This window comes from Aotus nancymaae, unplaced genomic scaffold (assembly GCF_030222135.1).
Source record: "Aotus nancymaae isolate 86718 unplaced genomic scaffold, 86718_ANA_hifiasm-v0.15.2.pri h1tg000003l, whole genome shotgun sequence".
Taxonomy (NCBI): domain Eukaryota; kingdom Metazoa; phylum Chordata; class Mammalia; order Primates; family Aotidae; genus Aotus; species Aotus nancymaae.
In genome coordinates, this window is record NW_026988414.1 from 4,733,779 (window position 1) to 4,751,777 (window position 17,999).

Sequence of the window (17,999 nt, forward strand, 5' to 3'; positions counted from 1 at the left end):
TACTTCCTAGTCTGGGTGCCTTTTTTTTTTTTCTTGAGACAGAGTCTCACTCTGTCACCCAGGCTGGAGTGCAATGGCGTGGTCTCGGCTCACTGCAACCTCTGTCTCCAGGGTTCAAGTGATTCTCCCGCCTCAGCCTCCAGAGTAGCTAGGACTACAGGCGCCCACCACCACACTGGCTAATCTTTGTATTTTAGTAGAGATGGGATTTCACTATGTTGGCCAGGCTGGTCTCAAACTTCTGACCTCGTGATTTGCCTGCCTCGGCCTCCCAAAGTGCTGGGATTACAGGCATGAGTGACCACACCTGGCTTTGGTGCCTTTTCATTAGCAGATACAATCCCCAACAGATAGAGTCAAGTTTGTCACTGTAAGAGCCATTTTGGTAAGGATGAGTTGTAGCTATTGTGTCACCTAGAACACTGGAAACACATCTACCACCATGTAGCTCCAGACAAATAGAGAGGAAATCACCAGGGCTCTGAGATAAGCTTTGTCCTTCACATGATAGGGCATTACTGCTTAAACAACCCAAGTTCTGGAGTCACATGGACTCCAGCTCTGTGATTTACCAGCTGTGAGATCTTTGTCAGATCCCTTCACCTCTCTGAGGCTCCAATTCCCGATAAGTGGAGTGGAGATAATATTAGATCTACTTCATGGAGCTAGTTTAAAGATTGACTCAGAGAACACTTGTAAAGCATTCAGCACGGTGCCTGACAAACAGAAGCTACCATTACTATGATGTAACATCTTAGCCGGTGACAAAGCAACAGGTTGGATCCAAGTGGTGGCATTCCTAGGGGAGGCTGCCACCTAAGCATAGGAGAGAGATGAGAGGGAGGTGGGAGGGTGGGGGCACAAGAGGTGGCTGAGCAGGGAGCACCCAGATATTCCATCCATTTAACGTTCTGTCTGGCGAAGAATAAGCACATTCTTTGCTGACATCTGGGTTTCTATTTCAAGGTAGAAAAATGGAAGGAAAAATATTTCTTGATTATCTTTATAAAACTAAAGTTTCTGAGTGCATACAAGAAAAAAGAAGCTGGCAACTAATGCTGTATGGGGAGATGTCTAAGAGCAATGCTCAAAATCAGTTGGACCTGGACTCAGGCCTTGGTTTCACAGGACTTGGTTCCACCACACACTTGCTATCTGACCTTGGCTTTCTCTCTCTGAACCTCCATTTCCTCATCTATAAAACAGGCACGGTCACAGCACCTGCCCTACAGGGTTGCTGTGATGATGACACAAAGTGATGCATGTCACGTCAAGTGCTTAGAAAATGTCTCGCACACAGTCAATGCTCAAGACAATGGAAAGGTAACATCAGAATGATCACAGGAGAAAACAGTGTATAAAGGGCTCCAAATCCATGTGTGGGGTTTCTACCCATTAGAACTCACCTTAAGATGGACTTCACAGAAAGAGTTTTTGTGGGACTGTAGGGAAGGCATATTTTCTGGGTACCCTGGAAAAGTCCAAACATCAAATCAGTGACAAGTTATACAACTTCCATCTCCAAAAGAGCCTCTCTGGTCACTCAAAAGAAACCCATGCCCAGTCTTTCTACTTTCTCCTTAAGGGGCATGTATATTAATAAACACATTCTACGTCTGAAAACAATCTTGCTCAAGTTTAATAGCAACTTCCAGCATCTCCCCTCCCCAACATATGTGGATTTCAGCATGGCCTTCAATATACAGGTCTTCAGTGTCTTAGCTATTATGTAGAGCACCTGAGCCACCTGAACCAGATAAGAAGGGAATTTGTTTTTTTGTTTTTTGTTTGAGATGGAGTCTGGCTCTGTCGCTTAGGCTGGAGTGTAGTGGCATGATCTCAGCTCACTACAACCTCTGCCTCCTGGGTTCAAGTGATTCTCCTACTTCAGCCTCCTGAGTAGCTGGGATTACAGGCATGGGCCACCAGGCCTGGCTAATTTTTAGTAGAGATGAGGTTTTGCCATGTTAGCCAGGCTGGTCTCAAACTCCTGACCTCAGGTGATCCACCTGCCTCGGCCTCCCAAAGTGCTGGGATTACAGGTGTGAGCCACTGCACCCAGCTGGGAATTTGGTCTCTGAGCCGAACATCAAATAAGCCTCAAAGATCATAAGAAGACAACAGTTTCCACATGTCTGATGGGACTCAAAAATAATGTCTCCCAGTCAAAAACTTTTTGAACTAGAAATCCCCCGAATCTTTCAGAGAGGTTTTCATAATATGTACTTTTATATTTATCTGTTTTCTTATTTGAAGTCTCTTTTCTCCTAAACGAGTACCAACTGTGACTCATTCATAGAAATGCTCAGTGAATATTTTTTTGACTGAAAAAGGAATGAAGAATTGCCTAACTGATTCAGTCTAATGTCCACACCACCCAGAACAGATGAGTGCTGCTCTTTTCCTAATTGTCTAAGAAGAGGTGACACAGATTTAGAATTCACAAAGGCTTTACACTACACAGTTAGCAAACAAGATTATCACAGACTGCACATTTAAAACTTTCTTCTTGACTTAGACTAGTACTAAAGTTGTCATCACAAACAGTTAGAGGAGGTTAAGAACATTTCTTTTAGGGAATGAGCAAAGAAGTAAATATGATTTTTCTTTTCTTTTGCAAAGGGGTTTCACCATGTTTGCCAGGCTGGTCTCAAACTCTTGACCTCAGGTGATCCACCTGCCTTGGCCTCCCAAAGTTCTGGGATTACAAGTGTTAGCCACCACACCCAGCTGAAGTAAATATAATTTTTCTTCTGCTATTGGGACATATCTGTCAATTCATCTGTCCAAGCCCTGAACAATGGCAATGGAGTGGAGTTCTTTGAACTTTTCAAGCCCACACTCTCTTTGCATAAATGAAACTTTCATGCCTACACCCCTGGAGGCCTGCTACTCTCACCCCTTTCCAGGCCAGGGAGGAGGATGTCTTTGCAGCTGAGGATAAGAAGTTACACTAGAGAGAGCCCTTCTTATAGGTTCTCCATTAGCCAAGGAAACTGGGCTGAGCTTTTGCTTTGTAGTTTGTGTTACAGAGATTATTTTTTTCCCAATTATAGAGGAATATTAAGAAATACACACATGTTTTCTGATTCTACAGATCCTACCCATTGAGAGCTGATTTCCTCTGCGGCTTTGCTTTTTAACTGGCTCCAGTCTATACTGCATCCCCTGTCTAGGAGGGTCCTAAATCTGCCCCTCTAGCCCAGATCCTACCTTGTCTACATTTTCTTCTTACCCAACACACCAAAGGCAGTTTTATTTTTATTTTTTTGTAGTGGGTAGGGTCTCACTACATTGCCCAGGCTAGTCTCAAACTTCTGGTCCCATGCAATCCTTCTGCCTCAACCTCCCAAAGTGCTGGGATTATAGGCATGAGCCACCATGCCCAGCCCAAAGGCTTTTAAAGAGAAGCCAAGGGCAGCTCAGGGGGAATGTATGGCACAGCACAGGGCTCCAGTGCTACACTAGGTGACAGTGACACCTTTGTGAGCTGCCTATGTGGGTGTGAAACCTAGGGCTCCTGGGATTGTGGGTTTGTTTTTCTTCACTACAAACTGGTAAAGCTCTTCCTCATCTCTTCCCTGGAAGCTACTAGTTTCCAGAGTCAATGTTCAAGTAAAATAGTTCTGTGTTCAGTGGAAACATCAAATGCACAGGTAGAGTCCAGTGCATGTATGTATCAGGCAATACCAAGTGAGCACAGCAAGCATGCAGAAGTATACGTCAAAGATTACCTGTGTAACAGGTGTGTGTGTGCAGGTGTGTGTGTATATGGACAGATGTCTAGAAGCCTGTTGCAGTGATTATCTCCAAGCAGTTGGATTCCTTTTACTTGCTGTATTGTTTGGATGGAATTTTTACAACAAGTACGAATCATTTTTCATATTTTCTTTGCATCAGCCATTTATGACAGAAGAAACAGTAGAGATATGCAAGACTGGGGTTTAAATTCCACCTCCTTGGCTTCTCTAATACCAGCTATGAGTAACCCTTGTTTGTCTCGCATTTGTTGCTCCTTCTACCTGGAACACTCCCCTTCAACTCGTCATGCGACTGGTTCCCTTTCATTCTTCAGGTCTCTATTTGCTGGGTGCCACCTCAGGAAGCTTTCCCTAAACTGTCCATCTAAGCAGGGCTCCTGCATCATGCTCTGTCATTCTCTGTCTTCAGAGTCCTTATCACAACTTACAATGTCATACAGACAGTATCTTTGGAAATTGAAATAAGCAAATGTTCCCCCTGCATTTGTCCCACTATGTCTCCCCTCATATATGGCAGTCATCTCAGTGAGGATGTGATAGCTATTTCCTGGAGGAAGAAGATATGACATTGGGAAAGTCCATTCCAGAAAGGTGGAAGAAGGGGAAAACCCACCCTTTCCTGCCTTGGAGGGAGGGAGAGGGGAAGAGAGAAGAAGAGGGAGGAAAGGGGAGATAAGGAGAAGGGGAGGGGGAGGGGGAAATGAGGGAGGGGGAGATGAGGAGGGGGGAGGGGGAGGAGAGGGAGGAAGAGATGAGGAGGGGGAAGGGGTGGGAGAAGGGAGGAAGGGGGAGATGAAGGGGGAGGGGAAGGGAGGGAGGGGAGGGGGAGGAAGAGGGAGATGAGATGGGGAGGGGGAGATGAGGAAAGGGGGAGGGGGAGGGGGAAAGGAGGGAGGGGGACATGAGGAAAGGGGGAGGGGGAGGGGGAAAGGAGGGAGGGGGAGATGAGGAGAGGTGAAGGAGGGAGGGAGGGAGGAAGGGAGGAAGGAAGGAAAGAAGGAAGGAAAGAAGGAAAGAAAGAAGGCAGGCAGGTAGGTAGGCAGGCAGGTGGGCAGCCAAGAGGTGGACACCAGGGTCCTTGATGCCCCCATGCCAAGTACAGGCTTTGAAGGGGTGGTGGGATGCTGCAAATTTGTCAAGGGAAGACCTGGAGGCACCTCAGAGCATTTGAACCAGAGGCCCCTTCCCTGGCATGGCCTTGCACAGGAATCTTAAGTCCAGGCAGCACCTGGTTTGATCTTGGTGAAGGGTAGCAACTCAGTGGTTGCAAGTGTTAATGACCAGAAATATGACACACGCAGGCCTATGGCAATGGTCCTGCCTCCTCACATCTGAGCTATGGCTCATAGAGGATGTGCCCCAGGAGGGGATGGAGAGCTTTGAGAGGTTCAGAGACTAGCAGAGACCTGGGATCAGGACAAGGAGTGACTTTACAAGAGCCAAATGGCTGGCACCATGGGTTTCAGGGGCAGATGCTTTCCAATGACTTAAAAAAGCCAGAGGAATCAATTATATCAGTCACTCCACAACAGAGATCAGACAGAACTCAGAGGGCCCATGTGGATCCATGGTTCTCTTCTCGACCATTAGGTCTCATAAGCCTGTTCCCCATGTGCACAAATACCAACTGCAAGAGGAGCAGGAGGAGGGAAAAAATTGGAAAGACTGATTGTTTGCCCAAAAGAGACAGAGTCATCCTAAAGAGACTATTTAAACCAGAAGAGACTAGAATGCTGTAATTAGTAAACATAAAATAAATTAAGTTTTTTTTTTTTTTTTTTTTTTAAAAAGGCCAGAAAACAGCCTCCTGGTGCAGAAGACAAGGTGCTTTGGGCAAAGGCAATGTCACTTCTCATAAGTGAATCATGAGAAAACTATGATGCATGCACTAGAAGAAACTGGCACTCAGTTCTCCACACAGGGGTCATATCCTGAAACCGATGCATGAATTTTGCTTCAAGTGTGAGCCATATACTTACTGTTTTCCTCCAAAGAATTGCACGGTATTGAGGGACACGCTGATTGTTTTGGTCAGAAAGGGTCACGGACAAGAAGAAAGGGCTCTTCTCTGCGTCGTTTCCAATGTAGTTCTGATGGACTGGAAAAGAAAGGTTTAGAACAGTGAGAATGCAACTGGTTCTGCCAGTCACAGATGGTAGAGGACACTGCAGGTGGTGTCCAGCCCTTCCCACATGCTCAGGGAACAATAATCCCAAAGCCAGCTTGGGATAGACTCTGATCTCTCTTGGCTGATCATACACTCCTCTTCCCCTTGCTTGTGTCTGGTTCAGGAATGAACATGTGACCAAATTGTAGCCAATGAGACAGGAGGAGAAATCTGCCAAGGGGCTTCTAGAGAGGCTTCCTCACTCCTAAACACGGCCTTCTTCTTCCCCTGGACATGGTGGAGTCTAGAAGTGATGCCTGGAATTGCTGAAACCATCTTGTGACCCTGAAGAGGGCCAGCCCAAGGGCCAAGTTGCCACAGTAAGGATGGGGAAGCAGGAAAAGGGAAAGGCCTGGGTCCTTGCCATTACTGGGACTCTCAATCCTCCAACCCTGGGGCTTGCCCTGTCTCTGGGTTTCTTGTTATATTCTTTACTGTTTGTGCCAGTTTGAGTCAGGTTTTCTGTTACTACACCTGAAGGCATCCAAACTCATGACACCATTTTTCTGTAAAGTCCTCACTGCTCTGAGCACTATTTACAAGCATTTGGGAAGACGATGACTTTCCTGCTGTTTTCTTTTTTTAAAATAAATGCTTCTATCTCCCCCCTAACACAGCAATAAATTTTGCCTGGCCAAATAAAGGAACTTCTTACAATAATACAGAGTCAGATTTCTTTAAAGGCATCATTTAGGTCTGTTCACTCTCATTTCATAGTTCAAGCATCATATCTATAAATGAATACATTAGCCTCAGAAACAATCTCTCTAATTCATTTTGAATCCCAAAATAGTGATTACTCTTCCATTCCTCAAATCTTTTGTCACTAGCCATATTCCTGTTTTCCACCTTTCTGTATATTTTCAGTTGAGCCTTTCACTTTAAATGTACATAGCTATTAATGACTGAGCTGTTGGTATGTGCCAGACAGTGGGCTTAGTGTTATTCCTGCATATTTCACTGAAACTTCCATTCAAACCTACTAGGTATGCACTCATATCTCTACAGAAAAAAAAAAAAAAAAAAAAAAAAAATTGAGTCACAGAGAAATGGAGAGTAGCTAGTGTAAGGTTCTCTGATTACTAATGGCAGGATCAGGATCCAAACTCATATCATGAGTGTCTTTGCCACTGTATACCCATTGCTCTGCACATGGCATGTAGTAGGTGATAAATAAATACTTGTCATGGCTGAATGCATGAATGATGCCAGAGCCTACAGTCTCATGTCTCTCTAGTTCTATACAGGCCTTGGAGCTCAGAGAACCAATTGTCTCCCTCATTGCCTTGTACCGAATACTTTGAACTAAGAATTCAAAACCCAATATTGACAGGGCAATTGCCTTGTTAAGTCTAAAGTTGTTCTTCTACCCTGGAAAATTTATCTTATTTCTCAAATCACTTATTCAGATGGTCTAATCTCCTTTAGTTCCCCAGGGATAAAAATGTCCATAAAAAAAGAAAACTATGAGCAAAAACTCTTAGGGCTGAGACTCTGAATTGAATCTTTTAACCTACAAAGGTTACTACTAACCTTGAAGTGAAATGCTCTGATGCTAGTGCTCCTAAAATGGCTAGTTTCACTCATATAGGTTACCAGAAATTGTACTAACACTAACTTTCATTCTGAATACCCTTTCTTCCCAACCACCACAATAGTATAATTACCTTGTCCTAAAAAATATTTGAAATACCATCTGGTGTGGTATTCTGGGTTCTCTAAGTGCACATCTGTTCTTCGCCAAGTACCTGGCAGAGCAGTTGCATTCTGTAATGGAACAAAGTTGTGACATTAAGAGGCTTATTCAGAAAGTAAACATGAAGCTGGCAATGAACCAGAGGCCAAGGAACCAAAAAATCATTGTTAAAAGCATACACCCTAGGGCTGTCGCTGCATGTTCTCACTAGAAAAGACAATCAGTCTAAATTCACATCATGGGAGCATCCAGGAGGTCTCTGAGGTGAAGGAAAAAGAATCAGTGAACCCGTTCAGCTATTCCTAAAATGGGTACCAAGTACCTCTCCTTTCTGGGCTGAAACTTCCATAATATTTGGGAATTGGTGCCCCCTAGAGGAACCCCCTTCTTTTTGTTACCCTGTAACAGGCACAATTCATCTAGAATCCATCTATGTTTTTTTTTCCTGTGCATATGCACATTTTTCTTAACAAGATGAAATTATATTGAATATACAGTTTTGTGGCTTTCTTTGTCAATAACCTTTTTACATGTCAATAGATATAATCCTATAATGTTATTAGTTTGATACTCTTTTATTATATAGATATAACTAATAATACTGGACAATTAGGCTGCTTACAATTGTTTGTTATTGTAAATAAAATTGATCATCTTCTAATTCCACGTTTACATACTTACTTGTCCAATTACTTCTTTAGGATAATTCCTAGAAGTTAAATTGCTTTGTCAAAGGGTATGTACATTGTCGAGGATCTGCAAAACAATGCCAATCTAACATCTAGGAGGACTGATACAAAATTATAGTTCCACCAGCAACGGCTGAGGGTACCATCTTCCCTTATACTGTCGACATTGCCTCTTTACAATTTAACAGCAAAATGTAATCTCAACGTTGTTTTTATTTTTGTTTCTTTGTGTATATATATGTATTTTTGAGACAGAGTCTTGCTATGTTGCCCAGGCTGGAGCGCAGTGGAGCCATCTTGGCTCACTGCAACCTCCGCCTCCTGGGTTCAAGTGATTTGCCTGCTTCAGTCTCCTGAGTAGCAGGGATTACAGGCACATGCCACCTAGCCCAGCTAGTTTTTGTATTTTTAGTAGAGATGGGGCTTCACCATGTTGGCCAGGCTGGTCACAAACTTCTGGCCTCAAGTGATTCTCCCACCTTGGTCTCGCAGAGTGCTGGGATGACGGGAGTGAGCCACCACGCCTGGCCTGTATATGATTTAGATTGAAGCTTTTCTTCATATTTTTATGGGTCATTTACAATTATTTTGTGGGTTGTTTATGTTCTTTGTCAGTTTTCTGATTATTGTATTCTTTTTCTTAATGATTTGTGAAATATTTGAAATATATTGCATATAATTTCTTCTGATCAACTTTTTGCTTTTAAACTTGTTCTATGTTATTTTTGGCCACATAGCTGTTTCAAAATGTTTATATAAGCAAATTTTTCATTTTTTTCCCTTTATGGCTTTTGCCTAATTAGTATCAAAAAGTCCTCCATCCCAGCATTAATGAAACTATTTACCTTTATATTCTTTTAGATGTTTCATTTCTATAGTTCATTCCTTATCATTTATTTTGATGGATGCTATGAGGTAAGGATCAATTTCCCCCAAGTCATTTATCAATTAACTCAGTTCTACTTATTGAACACTCTATCATTTTCAATTCTTATAAGGCATTAAATATGTTTACAGTAAATGTCTGAATCTTGCATGGTCTATGCTGAGACTGTGTTAGATGTCAGTTGTCCCGAATGACTGATGTCACTCTATTGCAGCTTTGTTGACATCTCCATTGTGCCATGTATGTAAGGCAGACTACTGGAACATACTCTCTCTGACTTTGACATGCCTCTAGCGATGTCCTAGATGTTTGTGGTCGGTTTCTTTATCATGCTGAAGATGTTTCCTTCAATTCAAAGTTTACAAAGAGGCTTTTCTCAGGAAGGAAAATTAAATTTACCAAAAGCTTTTTTGGGGGGCAATTATTGAGAGAACAGGTTAAATGGTGGGGTGGAGGGGAGAGAGAATCGTAGTATGTAGTGTAATGAATGAATATAGTAATAGCTCTTCTTACATTGAAAGGTTCTCTTATTTCTGGAATGAACCCTACTAGGTCATGTAATATTATTCTTTTAATATGCTGTTTGTCTTTAACAAATGATTTCTGTATCATATTTGTTTGTGTGATAGATCTATAGGCTTCCTTTCTATTTTTATTTCTGTCATGCTTTCAGGGTTATGTTACCTTATAAAATGAAATGGGAAGCTTTCTGTTCTTGTCATTGCTCTGGAAATACTGACATTCATTGATAGAGTGCTAAATGCCAAATATTAGGCTAAGCATTTTATATGCATTATCTCCAGAACCACCCATCAACCTTATGAGATGGATTCTATCTTATACCCCTGCTTTCAGATGAGGAAATGGAGACTGAGAGAGTTTAAATATGTTGCCCAAGGTTACAGAAATAATAAGTAGTGGAGCTGGAACAGAACCAGTTCCAATTCCAGAGGTTTCTTCTTTTTTCTTTTTTTTAATCTTAACCATTACGTCATCCTCTGTGTCCTTTTTTATGTCCTGCCTTTTAAGCCTATTAAGGAGTAAAAACGTAGGTGAAAATTTTAGTATTATTTTGCTTTTATCAGATTTTCTGGAATTTTAAAAACCTAGCTATTGCTACATACATATAAATTTTTATTTGGAAATAATTTTAAATTTACATAAAAGTTGCATGAATAAGAGCAGTGTAAAAAAACATGTTTACCTTTTACTTAGCAGATTCACCTACTGTTAATGTTTTAGCCCACTGGCTCATTTGTTCACATAACCCCCAAACATACACACATACATAATATTTTTTTTGAACCATTTAAGACTCAGATGTAAAATAACAGCCTTCATCCCTAAATACTTCAGTGCGTATTTCTCGAAAGTGGGGATATGTTCTTACATAACCACAGCAGAGCTTTCTCAACTTTTGTAAATTTGGCATTGACACAATACCATCTATATTCCAATGTTGTCAATGGACTCAACAATGTCATTTTAAGTATTTCTCTCTTCAGTACAGGATCATTTCACTGTGTTTCTTTAGACTCCCTTCATCTGTAACATTTCCACAGATTCTTTGTCTTTATGACATTGGCAATTTTTTTGGCTGTCACTATTTTTTTTTTTCTTTCCAACTTTTATTTTAGATTCAAGAAGTACATGTTCAGGCTTGTTACATGGACAAATTTTGTGTTGCAGGGGTTTGGTAAACAGATAATTTTGTCACCCAGGTTATCAGTGTAATACCCAATAGGTAATTATTCAATCCTTACCTTCTACCCCTAAGTAGGCCCCAGTGTCTATAGTTCCCTTCTTTGTATCTGATATTGACATTTTGAAGAATGCAGCATCTTCCCTCCTCATTCTGGCTTTGTCTGATGTTTCCCAGTTAGAATCAGGGTATGCAGACTTGGCTGGAATACCATATAAGTGAGGTTTGTCCTCAGCTTATCATATTTCAAAATACTAATCTGTTCGTCAGTGGTGATGTTCATTTTGATCACCTATTCAAATATTACCTCTTAGTTTTGACCTTTTGGTGAAAGCTCATCATTGGATTTTGTTCTTTGTAGGATATTTGCATGATTCATTATCAACAGCTATTAACTTTATAACCATGAACTAAGGGCAGTACTGCTGGTCTCCAGGTCTTTCCACTATGCCACTGCAGGGCACGCAGCAACGACATGGCCTACCAGCCAGCCTGAGGCATCAGCTGACCAGACATGGGGGAGTCCAGCCAAGGAAGCTGGCCTGAGCCAGACTCTACAGTGTTTGGTGTCATGGTCCCAAGGCCCTAGATCCTAGAAAGCTAGAGCAGAGCCTACAGAGTAAACTCTTAAGCTGTCATCAGGACATTTAAACTTCTGGGGCCTCGAAGAGATGCATGGATGGCACAGAGAAGTTTCTTTTAGGTAGCAGCAACAAATCTTAGTTCTGTGCTTCTCAAATTTGTTAAAATGTGCACTCTTGGGCCCACTGTAAACTTCTTCCTTAAGATCTCTATGAGTGGGGCACCAGTAAATTGTAAAATAGATATTTTACAAGTGGTTCTGATGAAAACTGAACTTTGAGAAACAATGCTCTATGCCAGTTCAAAAAGAATCCAGAACAGAGAGGGGGACATAAACTTGGATGGGGCAAAACAAATATATCTTTATTTTCCCTAACTTCTAACTAAAATTTAGTGTTTCATTCAGTTATGATTATATGCAAAAATCCCCCCATAAAATGGACAGTCCTGGTAACCATGCCAACAACAAAAAAAGATACTCTCAGAATTCATTATACTGATTGCAGATATCTCAAAATACTATTTACACTCTTCACTTTTCAAAATTACAGTATTTATGGTGCCTGCTGCTAGATTTATTATTTGATGTATGTTAATTAATTAATTAAGTATTCAGATGGCATCTTGCTCTGTTGCCCAGGCCAGAGTGCAGTGGCATGATCTCGGCTTACTGCAACCTGTGCCTCCTAGGTTCATGCAATTCTACTACCTCAGCCTCCCAAGTAGCTGGGATTACAGGTGTGTGCCACCATACCTGGCTAATTTTTTTATTTTCAGTAGAGATGGGGCTTTGCCATGTTGGTCAGGCTGGTCTGGAACTCCTGACCTCAAGTGATCTGCCCACCTCGGCCTTCCAAAGTGCTGGGATTACAGGCATGAGCCACCGCGCTTGGCCTACTTAATGCATTTTAAAATCATATATATTACTGTATCATAAATTAGGTTTCAAAAATCATGTTGATAACTATTTCAATACAACTGTTTTCCTTTGGAATCCTATGTATTTAATTTCAAGTATTTAAAAACATTATTCTGAGATGGAGTCTACAGGTTTACCAGACTTTCAAGGGGATTCAAAGGCATAGAAAATGACCTGCATACTCTAGGCTTCTAAAGCACTTGCATCTGTCTGCCTCCCAGAGATCTGAACACTGCCAAGTGCAGAATAGATCATCACAGGGAGGTGCAAAGTGCTGCTCAGCATTGCAGAGGGAGAGATGGGACTCCAGAGGCAGAGGCATTCTGAGTACCAACTGTCAATATGAGGAGTTTTCTTTAATGATTAAAAAGTTACTGGGCTGGGCATGGTGGCTCACACCTGTAATTCCAGCATTTTGAGAGGCCAAGTTGGGAGGATCACTTGAGGCCAGAAGTTTGAGACTAGCCTGGGTAACATAGTTAGATCCTATCTTTTAAAAAATAAAAATAAAAAATTAAAAGTAGCCAGGTATGGTGGTATGTGCCTGTAGTCCCAGCTACTTGGAAGACTGAGGTAGGAGGATCACCTGAACCCAGCAGGTTAAGGCTGCAGCCAGCCATGATAGTGACACTGCACTCCAGCCTGGGCAACAGAGCAAGACCCTGTTTCCTTAAAGAAAAAAAAATTAAAAATTAAAAAACTTTCAAAACTTAAAATAAATATTTCACTTTCCTCTTCACTGAAAACCAAAACAGGGGGAAATAACCCAACACCAAAAATGTTGTGAGTCTCACAGAGCAAGACACTTCCCAACCATTGCTAAAAGCACATATGATGAGGTGCAAAGACAAGAATACATGCAGGAACTGACAAAAGCAATGGAGACTAGGCAACAGAAAACAACAAAAAATCCCACTTCTCCCAGGACCCTGAAGAATAACTCTGAAAACAAGCTCCAGATTCTGATGACGTGTAGTACTAGTGGGTAGTAAAGGGCACAAATAAGTATATAGCCAAACTAGTTTCTTTTTTTTTTTTACATTTATACATTCTCATAACCATTACCTAGATCAATATAGAAAATATTTTCAATATTCCAGAAAGCTCCCTTGTTCATTTCCCCAGTCATTACCCAAGCACATGCCAAAAGGGAACCACTGTCCTGACTTTTACCACCATGGATTAGTTATACCTGCTCTCAAGTGTTACAGAACTTGTATGATGTGTATCTGAGTCAAGCTTTTTATCCTTTGTCATTCAGTCTGTGACATTCAGACTGAATGTTACTGCTGTGGCAGTGGTTCGCTCTTTCTCATGGCCATACAGCAGTCTACCAGATGGATACCATAATTTATGCATTCATTCTTCCATCGATGGGCATTTGGATTGTTTCTGGGAGTTCGAGACCAGTCTGGCCAACATGGCTAAACCCCATCTTTACTAAAAATACTAAAAATTAGCTGGATGTGGTGGTGCATGCCTGTAGTCCCAGCTACTTGGGAGGCTGAGGCACAAGAATCACGGGAACCCAGGAGATAGAGGTTGCAGCGAGCTGAGATCACCTCACTGCATTCCAGCCTGGGTGACAGAGCAAGAGTCTGTCTCAAAAACAAAAACAAAAACAAAAAAAGAATAAAGCCACTATGACCATTATTGTGTCTGTCTTTTGGTGGATACAAGCACTCATTTTCTGTTGGGTATACATCCGGGAACACAGACGATACATGTGTTCAGTTTTAGTAGATACTGCCAAAAAATTTTCAAAAGAGGATACACCAATTTAAACTTCTATTAGCAAGATATATGAGAGCTCTAGTTGTTCCACATTCTCTGACCAAACTTTTAGCTTTTTAGTGCTTGCAGTTCTGGAGTGGGTGAAGTAGTATCTAATTGTCGTTTTAATCTACAAGAAATCCTAATTAATTTAAGTGTCACCTATTTTACGAAAGATCTTGGAGATACAGAAACTCTGTCTACAGCAGTTTAAAGTGACAGTGAAACAGGAACATATTATTTATTTGACATCAACTAGAAAGTTAGGAGAAAACAGGCTGATGAGTACATTTTCCAGATAACTGAAGCTTAACACTGCAAACATTCATGCTTATTTTATGCTCTTTAGGTAAACATTTGTGAAAGGCTACAACGGAAAGAAATGAATTCAAATTGCTCCATGCTGTATTCATGCCTGAACATGCCTACAGAGACCCAAAAACCCTGAATCATTTCTGCACCAAATCCGAAGCCCACCAAAGCTTCTCATTGCCTTCATTAACTCCCTCCCACCCCACCATTTATACTTGTGGGATGTGACGGAGGAAGACTGAATCTGGCCAGGAATTTTGAGGAGAATGTAATAAAAATCCATATATGATACCCTGATTTTACTGGAATGTTCTCCATGACCCAACTTACTTCTTTTCCCTCTAGTAACTACACTATCAGATTGGTCTAAATAATCCCAGATCTTTTTATGCATTTACAAAGATGTATTTACTTTATACATACATACATACATACATATCACACATTCACATACATATATGTGTACAAAAATATGTATAAATACATAAGCCTATATACACATATGCAAAATTTGTTTTCATAAATGGGACAATAGTATAGATTACACTGAAAAATTTTTCTCTGCCAAAGAAATATCTTGTGAATATTTCTATGTCAGTACATATAGATCTACTTTGTTCTTTTTAACAACTATATAGATTTTTTTTTAATTCAACACTTCAGTTGAATGAATATAGACTTATAAAATATGAAAACAATATAGGAGGGCATTGAGTGGAAAGTTAAGGTCCTCCAACTTCTTTCCTGAGCTCCCATTTCCATTCTCCAGAAGCTATTACTATTATATTCTTATGCATCTTTTAGAAATTTTCTTGCATCTTGACAAGCATATATACCTTTTTTTGTTAAGAAGAATGGCATGATATTAAACAGGTCATTCTAGAACTTGCTTTTGTGTCTAAAACTGTATCTTAAACACTTTTTGTGGTAGTACATATGTGTCTACCTCATTCTAATAGCTACTAACCATTCCATTGTGTAAATGGACCACAGTTTACATAATCATTCCTCTACTGAAAGAAATTGAGGTTGTTTCCAGTTTTTTCCTATTTTAAATAATGCTACAAAATACATCCTAGCAATAGAAGGTCTTGCCAAATGGTATACACATTTTTAATTATTGCTAATTGCATTCCCAAAAGATTGTACTACTTTACATATACCCCAACAGTGTGTAAGAGAGTCCTCCCCATGCTAAGGAAGATACATTTGTAAAAAGCTGAAAGATTGCCCCCTCTGCTGCACCATCTACTAACTGATACATATGAGTGAGCTGTAAGGGAGGTCCCCAGTGATCTACCCAAGGGTCACACTCATTTTAATTAATAATCTGAATAAGCACACAGATGGCAAGACAAGCACATTGGAAGGTAAAATAAAGCTGCTCAGTGGGTTAACAGGACAGGTGAAAGAATCAAGATGTCACCAAAAAATCTTGAAAATTAGCAATTATGAGACACACTCATGAGATTAAATTCAACATAGACAATTCAGGATCCTACACTTAGATACAAAATACAAATTACTCAAGGACAACAAGGTCAGGTGCTGTAAAGAAGGATTCACCTCCCTTTTTATACATTAGGAAATTGAGGCACAGAGACACTGAATTGTCAACTAAAGAGTGGTAGAGTTGAGGTCTGAACCCAGGTTTAGACTCCAAAATGATCGCCATTATATCATGGTGCTGCCCCACAGGTAAATACCAGAACATGTGAAAAAGATGGGGGTGGGCAAAGTAGCATATTTAGGTTCTTAATGAGTCATCAGGGTCCATAAGAAGAGGTAGAATGTCTACAGCAAGGAAGGGGATGAGCCTGCTCCACTCTGTGGCTGTGTGGAGCATGCCCAGAGCCCTGTGTTCAGTTCTGAGCACTTCAGTCCAAAAAGTTCTTTAACAACCTCACATGTGTCCAAGGAACAGCAATAAGGATGACAATGATGGAACTGATCCTGTGTCTTAGGAGGAAAAGAACAGATGTCACATGGAAGTGGGCTCAGACTTACACCCTGGGGCTGTGGAGAACATAAATAGAAACTTTGAGTGGAAAATACAGATGACAGTTCCATGTGGCACTTCAATTGGCAATAGCGAAGGCAACCACCTGGGTTTGTGAAATGGTGGTGGACATTTCTGAATCCAATGGGGCCAAGTGCAAAGGAGACCTAAGGAACAGTGCCAAGTTCAGCTGCTGATTACCCACTGCAAGTCCTTTGTCGTGGAGTCTGTTCATTCCCAACAGGCTACTGTAAATATATGCCTGATGTTGCTAAATGTAGACAATGGTTAGAGAAGAATTTTCCAAATGAATTTGCAAAACTTACTGTAAAAAATTCACCCAAACAGGGCCAGGCATAGTGGTCACGCCTATAATCCCAGCACTTTGGGAGGCCAAGGCAAGCAGATCACTTCAGGTCAGGAGTTCAAGATCAGCCGGGCCAACATGGTGAAACTCTGTCTCTATTAACAATTAAAAAAAGGTGTGTGCCTGTAGTCCCACCTACTCGAGAGGCTGAGGCAGGAGAATCGCTTGAACCTGGGAGGTGGAGGTTGCAGTGACCTGAGATCCCGTCACTGCACTCCAGTCTATGCTGCATCTGAATGAGACTGCATCTCAAAAAAAGAAAATTCACCCAAACAAGAAGCTGGAATTAATGAGGGTCAAGGAACAGCAGGGGAAAAAGAGGACAAGAAAATACAAAAGAGAGGTGAAAGGGGTCAAATAAAACAAAGAAAAGAAAGCTGTACCAGAAAAGGTTACATAGCCAAAATTCCCAGAGCAGAGAACAAATACGTAACATCAATGTGTGGCCTTGCAACTTTTGAAATTGATCTTAAAGAAGCACAAAGATTTTCTGCTCAAAAATTCTGTGGTGCCTCAGTAACAGAAGAGGAAGAAATTATCATTCAGGGAGACTTTACAGATGACATAATTGACATTATTCAGGAAAACTGGCAAGAGGTAGATGACAGCATTGAAGATCTTGGAGAAGTGAAGAAGTGGTTTTGAAAATTTTTCTGTTTTTAATGACCTGAGCTTAATCTTGATATGGCCAAAGGGAGACAGGCCTTTTTTTAAAAAATGTATATATGGTCTGACGTGGTGGCTCAAGCCTGTAATCCCAGCACTTTGGGAGGCCAAGGCAGGTAGATCACCTGAGGTTAGGAGTTGAAGACAGCCTGACTGACATGGTGAAACCCTGTTTCTACTAAAAATACAAAAAATTGGCCAGCTGAGGTGCCTATAATCCCAGATACTCAGGAGGCTGAAGCAGGAGAATCGCTGGCACCCAGGAGGTGGAGGTTGCAGTGAGCCGAGATCGCGCCACTGCACTCCAGCCTGGGTGACAAAAGTGAAGCTCCTTCTCAAAAAAAAAAAAAGTATATTTATAGTCCACAGTAAAACTGCAGACTACCCTCGTCTTTGGCATTTTCACTGTTCTGTACAAGGCTGTTTGTTTTTTTATTGCTGAAGTCAGATAAACAGGGAGACTGTCACACTTATGCATGG

General features: G+C 41.1%; 1 protein-coding gene and 1 pseudogene across 8 annotated transcripts in view; one reads left to right on the plus strand and one right to left on the minus strand.

The window, feature by feature from the left end:
* Positions 1-17,999, minus strand: part of GARNL3 (GTPase activating Rap/RanGAP domain like 3) — a 183,713-nt gene that overhangs the window by 76,142 nt on the left and 89,572 nt on the right. For all 8 annotated transcript variants that reach the window (XM_012458113.2, XM_064377845.1, XM_064377840.1 and 5 more), the window contains 3 exons: positions 7,596-7,695; positions 5,741-5,859; positions 1,407-1,471 (listed from right to left, as the gene is read on the minus strand). In XM_012458113.2, coding sequence (XP_012313536.1) covers positions 1,407-1,471; positions 5,741-5,859; positions 7,596-7,695 — 284 coding nt within the window. The remainder of the gene's footprint in view (positions 1-1,406; positions 1,472-5,740; positions 5,860-7,595; positions 7,696-17,999) is intronic.
* On the plus strand, positions 16,591-17,498 carry LOC105721187 (density-regulated protein-like; annotated as a pseudogene).